This window comes from Terrapene carolina, unplaced genomic scaffold (genome assembly GCF_002925995.2).
Source record: "Terrapene carolina triunguis isolate 2854851 unplaced genomic scaffold, T_m_triunguis-2.0 Scaffold102, whole genome shotgun sequence".
Classification (NCBI taxonomy): Eukaryota; Metazoa; Chordata; order Testudines; family Emydidae; genus Terrapene; species Terrapene triunguis.
This window is the reverse complement of record NW_020664453.1, coordinates 1154263-1166311: the sequence shown is the minus strand read 5'-3', so window position 1 is coordinate 1166311 and position 12049 is coordinate 1154263. Positions and strand designations below refer to the sequence as shown.

Genomic DNA, 12049 nt, shown 5'->3' with positions numbered 1-12049 from the left:
GAACTGGAAAATTTCTCTATTTCTACTTTATAATGAAGACAGCTTGTTTCAAAGGCTTCCATCTCCTTAAAATAACATACACATTTTTGTTTTTTACTTGTTTTTAGATCCTTCTTCCCTCTCTTAGCTGAAGGACTTGGATATGATCTTTGGAGGTTCCGAAGAGCCATGTCATTCAAAGCTGTAACCACATCTGATGCTCTCCTTCCCGAACAACTGAGTTTTTGACAGAGTCCCACACAGCAGATGCCTCTGCTAAACGGAAGTGATGGGAGCTGCAGCTCAGGTTATAGCCCTTTATGACATCACCATTCAGATCTCTATTTAAAAAAAAAAAAAAGTTTGAGGCCATCTTTGCACATCACAAAGAGCAGCGTGATGGGGTGTCCATGCCACACAAGGCCCGAAGGGGTTATGGTGGCTGAGTAGGTCAATTAACTGCATTGGCTGTATCTGGAGGAGGAGCCAGGGAACAATGAGGATTAATTAAAAAGGAAGCTCAGCTGCACAGGAACAGGAGGGGCCTGTAAAAAGCCCAGTAGCGGAGAGCAGAAGGGGGCTGCAGAGAGAGAGAGAGGCTGCAGTCACTGTTAGGGTGACAGATGGCAAGGTAGGAAATAGCCCAGAGACACAGAGTAAGGGACAGGACTTGATTACTTGTTGTAGAGTCCCTGGGCTGGAACCCTGTGTAGAGGGCAGGCCTGAGTTCCCCTACCAGCCACGGGGGAAGTGGCACCATTAGTGGCAGTGAAAGAGAAGACTGCGAGGGACAGCAGGTCCTGAGAGACGTTGATGCATGTGATTTCCCCGGCAGGGGAAAACCACAGTGACCTGACTGGAGGACCAAGCCATGAAGTGGGAGCAGTTGAGTCCTGAGACAGCAAAACAGAGTGATGGAGTGCAACCGCAGGAAGAGGCGTCAGCCTGGCAGAGTTAATCCCCAGATGTGGTCAGAAGGAGATGCGCCAGCGGTGACTAGAGCACCCCGTGACAAGCAGTGATTGGAGAAAAGGATTTTTCCCTTTTTGAATATGTTTGCTTCCTAGTTCTCTTTTATTTCACCACTGTTTGAAAAAACACTTTGAAATCCTTCATATTGGAGTGCATGCTATTCACCATCCTGCATTTCTACACATGGCTACAGTAAACCTGCTTTTTACCAGCAAGGTAGAAAAAGACAGGGCAATTTCCCCTGGGTACTTACTGGGGGAGAGGTTACATCAGGAGGAGTGGACATGTCCCCAAAAAGCTCTAGTTGGGTAACAGCCTGCAAAGAGAAGAATTGAGAGAATCAAGGAAGAGGGTGCATTAGACTGGAAACAAGTAATGAACTCATATCACCTATCCAAATTAAAGCTATTTATACCTTGATTGTCCCCTCCGCTGGGATGGACTAGGCCATGGGGCTGGCTCACAAACCCAGAGGAGGCTCAGACATCTGCCCCTGGGAAACTCTTTTATGGGGGATCCACCACAGAAGGGGATAGGGCACAGAGAAAGCATCCACAATGGGGCATATTATCTTTCCACTCTTAGCTTCACTGGGCACAGGGGATATGTGTATGTCCCATTGCCACCCAACCCTTCCACCATGGCCCCATTTCTGATCTCTCATGCCCCCGACTACAACCTTTGTGGGGTCCAGGGGAAGTGGATTGGATGTTGCTATGGAATTGGCTGAGACCACCGTTCCCCATGGGATGAGTGTGGCCTGCATGCGCCCTAGGGGATGAGGGGAGACATGATTAGGCCATTACGATTGGCTAGCTCTAAATTAATTTCATGCTAGAAATGTTTTACCAGGGACTCCATTTTGGTTTTGGTTTTGAAATAGATCAACCAAAGAGGTCTCTCTTACTTGGACCAAAAGGGGGAAAACCCTTTCATAACATAGAGCAGTCTCAGTGGCTGCATGAGCAAAGTATTGGCCGAAGCTCAGACTCAGCACTCACAGAGATGAATTTAGACTGGACAGAGCCACTAGTGACATGGAAACCGAAGCAATTCTGAAGAAGCCTTGCTTTGACTGTGTCTTCTATGGTACAGAAGCCAAAATAGTGTGAAACAGGTTCATAGTGATCAAGTATTTACATCTGCCATATAATATTAATGATTACTCCTGTACTAAACGCCTAAGAAAGTATAATTTAAGTATTTTGCTCAAAAAGAGCTGCTTAAAGGTATTTAGGCACTGATCATAAGTGGGATCAGTTGTTGGAGTACTATCCTCCCAAAATTCTTTGTATATTTAATTTTTAAAGGGACTTATCAAATTTCCTGTTGTGTTGCACAAAGTCAGATTATTACGGTATCTGTGCAGTATGAATTATTGTCCCATTATGAAACAGTCTGGGAAAACAAGATGACATGGTAAATCGATGAGTATTCAGAGTAGTGAAATTCAAACACAATTAATAGAGCTGGTTGAAATTGTTTAGGTGGGATACTTTTTTCTTTTTGTGAAATAAATTTGCTGGAAATGAAAATTTTTGTTTCCTTCTTTGTGATAAAAACATGAACCTTCCCAAACAAAAAATATGTGGTATTTGATTTTTTTTCCATTGTAAAATTGGAAAATTCCTGTGAAAATTACACCTCTACCCCGATATAACGCGACCCAATATAACACGAATTTGAATATAACGTGGTAAAGCAGTGCTCCGGGGGGGCAGGGCTGCGCACTCCGGTGGATCAAAGCAAGTTTGATATAACGCGGTTTCACCTATAACACGGTAAGATTTTTTGGCTCCCGAGGACAGCGCTATATCGGGGTAGAGGTGTACCAAAAAAAGGCAGGGGGAATTTTTGTTTCTTTAATTTTTTTCCATGGAAAATACTCACCATTTTCTGACTAGCTTTAACAATTAATTACTGGTCAAGATTCTGGAGTCAAACTGCCTTCCCCCATCAACCTTATCATTTAGCCCAGGGATAGCCCCCCTTTCACCCAACCTCTGAAAAATATCAGGGTAAAATCTTTACAGTTTCATTTTAAATTAATCTCTAGACCAGTGGTTCCCAAACTTGTTCCGCTGCTTGTGCAGGGAAAGCCCCTGGCGGGCCGGGCCAGTTCGTTTACCTGCCCCATCCGCAGGTTCGGCCGATCGCGGCTCCCAGTGGCCGCAGTTCGCTGCTCCAGGCCAATGGGAGCTGCTGGATGTACTGGTGGGCCGAGGGACGTACTGGCCGCCACTTCCAGCAGCTCCCATTGGCCTGGAGCAGCGAACCACGGCCAGTGGGAGCCGCGATCGGCCGAACCTGCGGACGGGGCAGGTAAACAAACCGGCCTGGCCGGCAAGGGGCTTTCCCTGCACAAGCGGTAGAACAAGTTTGGGAACCACTGCTCTAGACGCGATATATCGATCCCCGAATCGACGCCCGTACTCCACCTCGGCAGGAGGAGTAAGCGGAGTCGACGGGGGAGCTGCGGCGGTCGACTCGCCGCCATGAGGATAGCCAGGTAAGTCGAACTAAGATACTTCAACTTCAGCTACGCGAATCTTAGTTCGAACCCCCCCGCTAGTGTAGCCCAGGCCTTTGGTACTAATAGAAGAACTATAGAACTAGTCTCTCCAAGAGATGAAGCAGATCACTCTGGTACTGTGCACAAAATTGCTAACCATTTAATCTTAGCAATGTCTAGAAAAACCTGAATGATAATGATACTCCTATTTAATCATTTCAGATGAAACTTCATGCCAACCAGGTGCCACCAATGATTGCGGGGGTTGTACAATAGCAAAGAGTCACTTCCTTCTAAGAACTCTAAATTGCTTGTTTGAGGTCGTCCCTAAAACTTCTGTCTCTGCATCATTGTAAAGCTTCTGGCCAGAACCTCCCCCAGTCTTTTCTTGTCTGACTTCCTGCTAGCATTCTAAAGAAACTGTACATGTACCTTCACAGATGAGACCATGTGGGTTTTCCCTGCCCACAGGGAAGGATCCTCCAAGCCTTCCTCTCCCACCATAAGGGAGAGAAAGTGAGAAGCAGAGCTGCCAGTGACTGCAAGGGGTACCAGGTAGTGAGACCGTGTCCTGCACTACCCAGGTTGTCAGCCTGGGGGGAAGAGTCTGAGTAGTGGGCGAGGGACAGAAGTTTTGATGGAACCCTTATCCCACGATTCATATTAATCTAGCCTGATGTAGAATAATCTACATTAATGAATCTATATTAGAATGAATCCCACAATTCATATTAATCTGGCCTAATGCAGAATAAGTACAACTGAGAATTTATCACAATGAATCTTTTTGAACTCAAGGTTTCAGCATTTAGTTCAACAGTGGCAAGTCACATAACCTCTCTGTGACTGTCACTCTGTAGAATGGGGATAATGATACTTTTCAAAGTGCTTTAAGGTGTGTGCACCTGTGGAAATTCATCTCAGGTAAAGCTCCAATGAGCTCACGAGAGCCTCTCTGATATCACAGTGATGGGGACTATATAAACTGATTGCTGGATAGAGCAATATTGAGTTGCCACTAATGTTTATTCTAGTAAGCCCTTCTTCATGGCGACCCCAGAAAAAGAGCAATATATTGACAGCAGAGTTAGTTTTGGCATGACCGCAACTTTGTACAACAGATGCTAGAAAGCTATGTCAGCAAATCTAAACTGTAATTTAGTGTGAAAATAACTTTTGAGGATACTTGCTAGAGAGGCTTAAACAGCAACATTTGAATCTGGATTTCAAATCCCTCAAAGTCTGGGATTGTTTGGATGAGGAGTTCTAGTTCTGGACCCTCACTAGGGCTAAATTCTCTACTGGTCTAAATGAGTACAGCTCCTTTCACATAAATGGAGTTTCAGCCATTGGCAGAAATTTTGGCAGCTCATCTTTACCTTTCATTGGTTTTAAAACAGTTTCACTTTCTGGGTCACCACACAGATGAATTTGCCAACTATATCATTGCTTTTTATATTATTCGTACTTGGCATTAGTTACATTCTGGCGCAGCTAAACCCAAATTGAGCGTTTTCAAATTGCACTAATTCTAGTGGTGATTTCATCCACATTTCCCTTTCACATTTTTGGTGTCATAACCTTACCTGAGTGACTGTAACAAGATTTTCATCAATGTCCAGCAATAAGTTTCCATTCTGCAGCTGTAAAGCATGATTTATGACAATGACATGAATGATTTATGAAAATGACATGAGTTCTGAGCATGACAATGATCACCTCCATAATTATTGACTTCACTATGGAAATGAAAACCCTTTCAGTCTTGTAGCAAGCTGCTGTACTCACCTCAAAGATAACAAATCACATGTTTAACAATGGTGCATTTGAATGCTGCGAACATCAAGTGTAAATATACACTACACTTGCCTGTAGTACACTCTTGTACAAATGCCAGTTCTGTCGTGAATAAGGCTACATCAGTGCAGACATTAGAAATAGTTACTCTTTAAGGGATTAATAAGTTTAGCTATAAAAATTCATTATGGTGCCTACTCCTGTGCCCATTGAAGTTAATGGGAATCTTTATTGGCTTTAATGGGGAAAGGAGTTGGCATTCTCAGCTATATAATTTGATAATATACACGTGGGGTAAGAAAAGGCTCTAAAAGCAAATAATATATGCAGCAAAATACAATGCCTATTTAACTAGGTAAAACTATGGCTTTTGAAAAGTGTATTTATAAATTAATAAATGCACAGCTAAGATTACAAATACCCTTTCTATAATCTGCAAGAGAATATTTTTTAAAATGCTGGTATTAATGAATCCAAGATAAATCTAAATCTACAGGGTTGTGTGTAAATGTATATATAATGGAATATACTAAAAATCCCACTGTTAGCTATAACTATAATATCTGATCACCTGACTTAAATGTCATCAGAGGACTAAATTTCAGTGTGATAAACATAACTGTTTTAAAGTGGGAGGGGACAAACCAGAATGATTTTTGCAACATAACGAGAACTACAATAGCAAATGAAATAAAGTTTAATCTGTGATCCGTTTAAGAGTGCAAGGGGCCAGAAGATGCCATTCCAGGAAGCTGGAATAACAAAGGCCCAGGAAATGGGCTGACAGCGGAAGAGAGCAAGCAGTCCTGAGGAATTAGGAGTTGGATGTAGGGGAAACCCCAGAACACTATTCCTTTAAGGGCCTAGGATCAGGAGCCCTATCGTGTAGGATTGGACAGGACTCCCTTCTTTTCCAACCAATCGGGAGGAGCTCTTTGGAGGAGGGCAGTATATAGACTGCTTTCTCCTTCAAAATAGTGCAGACACTGGCAAGAGAAGGAGGTCAGAGCCAGAAGGCTAAACTCCAGGGAGACAGCCATGAGAAGCAGCCCTGTGAAGACCAGGCTGTGGCTGTGTGTGGATGGCAGAAGAGCCAGAGATAAGTGTGAACCTTTGGGCTGCAGTGATGGACTTTATTGGTGGGACAGTCTGGAAGTGTTTCTGGGCATTAAACCGGCCCCAAGTAGAAGGCAGTAGAACTTCTAAGATGCCATGGGGAGTTTGTATGGGGCCCTGAAGAGGGAGCACACAGGGACAGCTGCTGCAAAGGGAATTCTGGTCATGAGGGACTGCTCAGGAAGTGGCAGCCCTGTTACCTGATGACAAACCCACCAGTCAGTAATTCACTGGAAGTTTAAAAATAGCCTGAGAGGGTGGTTCTCCTGTGTCTCTGATAATAAAATTCTGGCAAAAAGCAATGCCAGGTGAAGAAAGTATGACATATTATATATACAGGGCCCAATATTGTAGACCCTGTATGTGAGGAATTCCCACTGAAGTTAAGGGAAGCATGAAATCAGGCTTAGGCTATTAGCCCCAGAATCTCACTATAAATCCAGAAAGCATTCTTGATATAAAAATTGAAAGGCTTAGGCCTTGAATAAGGACCTCAGGCTTTAGCCAACAGATTATGTTTCTTGATTTTGACCATCACTTCACCTAGCCATCTCTACCAATTCTTTACAGGTTATTGAGAGTCAGATTCTGCCCTCAGCCATACTCCTGCAGCTAGCAAAACCATTTGAAAAGTAACCATACCATAGCGTGGAAGAAACACGTGTGCAGCATATAACATTAGTAATAACTTGACTGTGCTACAGTGGGACGTCCCAGAAAACAGTTTGCCCATCATGTCACTGCACATCCCCAAGTGCCCAATTATCCTGTGGCATTTGGACTGCGTCCTCCATCAGTTCACGTTCAGCATCACTTACTGTTGAGGAGAGACTTCAAAAAGGTGAAATATTAGGGCTGGTCCACACTAAGCCTCCAGTTCGAACTAAGATACGCAACTTCAGCTACGTGAATAACGTAGCTGAAGTCGAAGTATCTTAGTTTGAACTTAAAGGTACTTACCGCGGGTCCACACGCGGCAGGCAGGCTCCCCCGTCGACTCTGCCTACTCCTCTCACAGAGCAGGATTACCGGTGTCGACGGCGAGCACTTCCGGGAACGATTTATTGCGTCTAGACAAGACGTGATAAATCGATCCCAGAAGATCGATTGCTTGCCGCCGAACCAGCGGGTAAGTATAGACGTACCCTTAGTGTCTATTAGAGCGTGGGATAGTGTTCAATAGCAACTTCTCTGGGGTTGCATTAGTGTAACTTAGGACAGAATTTGACTTATTGAGTCTTTCTTTGGTTCGACATTTCAGTATGAAAGGATTTATCCTTATCAGTGAAAGTAAACAATCCTCTCCCACTCTCCCAGTAGACTATATAAAAAAAGAGAAATACGGAAAGATGCTTGGTTCCTTGATCTTTCTGTAGAATTCCTCTGTCTGTGGATTTCTCTGTGTCATGATGTAAAAGCTGCCTTTAATTACTGGAAAAATGCATCTCGTCTTACATGAAAACACTGCCACAGCTTATTCAGCAAGGAACAGAAAAGTCAGTTGTAACCACACAGAGGTGGGCAGTGGAAATAGTATTAATCCTCATATCTTGGTGGTATTAAACCTTATAATGAAAGCTGCATCTTCCCATGTAGATGTCTGACATATGCTGTAGTCTTTTAAACATTAAATATTTAAATCTGGCTTCTTAAAGCAGGCTTTAAACCACTCCAGCTGGCAATGAAACTTCTTGTGACATTTTTCACTATTCAGTGGAAACGAGAGCGGAAGGTGTATTATTCTGGAGTTGGAACATATTTGAGGAAAGCCTACAGACTTTGACTATAGAGTTATGCAAGCAGTAGCTTTCATATACCTAAATACAAGAAAGTCACTTCTACACTTTATCTGTTGATCCAATAGGGGTTGGAAAAGTACTTTGTTGTGTTTCTTGAATTATTGCAAAGATAGAGATTTACAGCAGAAGAATTCTGCAGGGACCCCTGTATTCAGAGGTCGGTAAAACACCTTGCAAACCTTGCTATAGAAATAACAGGCCAGATACTCAGCTGTTAATCAGCATAGCTCCACTGAATTCAATGGACATATGCTGATTTACAACTGCTGAGGACCTAACTGAATATTTCTGTACTTTGATTATGAAAGAGACAGGAACAGTGATGACTCAGAAATCGTGGTATAGAAACTTCAGAGGATGAAAGGAGAGGAAGTGGTCAAAAAGGATGAAAAGTGCATGGCAGCCTCATCTTATTCTCTAATATAGAGCTCAGTGGGTTAAAATGACAGAATAAAGTACTGTAGTAAGTACGGTAATTAACCAGTAAGGAAAGTAATTAACTTTTTATTTCTTTCTCCTTTCCTCTTAGCGGGCTCTTGAGAATGTCATGAGGACTCCAAAGAACAGAATATCAGCCAGCTAATTCAAGCTGCATAGGTCTAGCATGTGTTCTTGATAAGAGGACAGATGCTTGACACAGCTACTTGTTTGCAAGGGTGGATGTTGAGTCTGAAGGCGTCTCTCTGTACAAGTTGTGATAAGGAACAGACCCTCTGGTTTGGAGTAAATAATTTAAAGTAGCTCTTACATTGAACTGAGGTTGCTTGACTGTGTTTCAGCAAACTTGGTATATAAAGTTCAGGAGACTGAACTGAGTGATGCAAGAAAGCCAGCAGGGCACTAGAAGAAAAGCAAAATGGAGACCAAAAAGGCAATACATAGAGGACCAATTTTTGTAAGACAGGATAAGATTCTCAGTGCCCCAGTTAAAAAGATGCTCTCCTGAAAATGCCCTGGCAAGGAATTGAACTATTCACATTCAGAAGTTAGCTAGTTACTAAAGTTCATATGGCAAGTCCCTCAGTTTGTATCTTTATGAAGTATTTATATTTTGTTAAATATATTTCAAATCAAATGCATGTTAAATATTTTAAGCTTTCAGAATTTTCAACGTTATATACACAGATGTTTCCTTAAATGGTGATTTGCTTTTGAGACTGTTAACATCTGTAAAAGCAAAATAAATTCTTTAAGCACCCTCATTTATATTTCAGAGATGGGCATGAGCCACAATGCATGAGTCAGGCTCCAAACTTTCTCAAAACTTAAAGTGTTTGCACATCTGGGAGTTTATTTATTATTTTTAACCCATTATAAAAAGCTGAGCCATGCTTGAAGTTGGGTCTGAACTTCCCCAAAGTCCAGGAATGTTTGGATCTGGGATTTTGGTCCAGGCCCATCTCTAGTGAATTCATACGTAGGTAAAGACTGCCATATCTTGAAGAGCACTCCATGTACCAGTTACAGTGGAGTAATTCCACATAGCATATGGTTGTTACTCCGGATTTACACAAGTGTAACTGAGGGCAGAATCTGGCCTACTCTGCCGGTGCAGAATGCAGTTGCTAACCTTAATGGAACAGGTTGCTATAAGCACTTAGGACCAGATCTTCAACTGGCATAGGTTGGCTTACCTCCACTGACTCCAACTGAGCTCCATCTATTTAAACCATATGAGAATCTGGCCAAAAGTAACTGCACTAGCTCTCTGATCACTTTCAGAGAGTGCTGATGTTTATCTTTAGTTGACTTAGTTCCTGAGAGTTTGCTTCTCTCCTTAAACCCTTTCTGCTACAGTCTCTTGTTGTGGTCCCATGGGACAAAACTCTCTTTGATGTCCAAAGGAAGATTCTCCCACTTGAGGAGTGCTTCCTTTGGACATCTCTCACTGGGGCAGTAAACCCTAGCTTGAGCTTGGCAAGATTCAGATCATGATGTAAGATGTATTCAGCTAAGTTAGCTTTGGCTTGAATCTCCATCTTAGAGCATGTCTACACTGCAGCGGGATAGATGTACATGTACTAGCTTTGATCAAGCTATCCTATTAACAATAGCAGTGTAGCTATGTCAGTGCAGGTGATGGCCTGGGCTAGCCATCTGAGTGCTAATCCATCCGAGACCCTAGGTAAGTACTTGGGCGGCCAGCCCATGCCAGCACAGCGACAGAGTTAGATTAAGCATGCTAACTCCACCAGCGCTCACGTGTGTATGTGAAATTAAACCTCCAGCTGCAGTGCAGATGTACCCTCAGCCAGTCTCTCTGTTCCTGCCCCCTCTACCCTTTTGTTAGTTCACTGCGGATTGCTATATTTAAATGGTGGTTAAAAATGTTTTTTGTAAGTAAATGGTATAGCAATAAATGAGGTATGGGGTAAGTTTAAGAGTAATTGACACAGTTGGTGGGTTATTTAAGAAACGTTTGAGTATAATTATCCTCTCATTTGTTAGTATTTCATACAAAGTAGGCTTCCTCGGATAATCAAAATATGTGTATTGATTCCTTTAGGCTTATTTTATTCCATTTGATTCAAAGCTGAGTTAATTCTGAATTCCCTCTGTGCCTTAGTGTTTATTCTTGATGGAAATGCAATTTGAAAGATTCTTTCTAGGTGTTTACCTCTGATAGACTCTAGTCAATCAGTCAAGAATCTAAAGTGGTGACTATTATATACAGTACCTAACAACTTCTCCTTTGTTTTTAAATTTTACTCTCTATTCTTTAAAAATTCCCTTTTAAGCTATTCTACACAGAGATCTTCCCACACAGAACTAGTCTGAAACAATTATTTTATTTACCTGTTAGAAAATACAAATGGAACTAACAAGACATGTGCCTAAAATAACCCTGGCTATTTTGTATCATTACCCCTTCTCCAATTTTCTTTTTTAACGCTTTGAGGCAGACTTTTTTCCCTTTGTTTGTACAGTGACTGGCCCAATGGCACTGTGACTGGCATTTGAACACTACTGTAATTATTATTACAAACAGGACTGAGACCAAAAGCTCATTTGAATTTGGGGCTTAGATCTGAATACCTTATAGCATATTCATAATGGGCTAAACAACTCCTCAAATCTGAACACCCCTGTATTGGGAGTGGCTTATGAATTTAGAAAGTGTATTAAAAATAAAGCAGGTTAAACCTGAAGAGATCTGACATTAAAGAAAGCCCATGTTAACAGGTATTACCCGTGGTCACCACATAGTTTTTCTTGTATCCTGAGCAAAACAAAAACCACACAAATAGGATGCATCAGTGAACCTCAATATTTAGCATTTTAAACTGCTAAAATCAGTTTCTTCCTCCCCTTTTTGTATTATCAGAAGAATCCATTTTTCATTTAGAATGAGTAGTCACATCACAAATATTTAAAAAAAACAACTTGGCAAGCCCAGAAATGCCACTTAAGCAGTTAAACTAAATGTCACCACATTATTCATGGCTTTGAGAGTTGACACAGCCTGCTTGCCACTGAAATTTATATTTAATATGTACTAACAGGGGTTGATATTCACACTCTAGAAAAATGAGTGTCCTTCTTCTTTAAGTACTGTGCTAACAACACCCCGGAGAGTTCACTTTCACTGTACGCAGCCACCGGAATACAAAGAGAATTTAAAATACAATATTTCTTACCACTTACTATAGAACAGCCCCTTTTTAGCTGTAGATTTATATACTGTTGCTACACTGGTGGATGTATACCGCGAGTAGTGTGTACGCGCGCATATATGACAGAGTTTAAATGCCAACGAACAAATGAGGTCCAATGTTTTGGTATATACTGTGGCAGATTCTGGCCTGCACCAGATTTCTGTTCAGCATAGGAAGGGAGCGGGAGGGGGAGAGAGTGTAATGGAGCTCATTCTGGC

General features: G+C 42.1%; 1 protein-coding gene across 1 annotated transcript in view; it reads right to left on the bottom strand.

Annotated features, from left to right (window-relative positions):
• The window catches only part of LOC113406511 (disabled homolog 1), a 257959-nt gene that overhangs the window by 19463 nt on the left and 226447 nt on the right, over positions 1-12049 (bottom strand). Inside the window, exons 11-12 of the mRNA XM_026651760.1 lie at positions 5050-5106; positions 1205-1267 (exon numbers count right to left, since the gene is read on the bottom strand). Coding sequence (XP_026507545.1) covers positions 1205-1267; positions 5050-5106 — 120 coding nt within the window. The remainder of the gene's footprint in view (positions 1-1204; positions 1268-5049; positions 5107-12049) is intronic.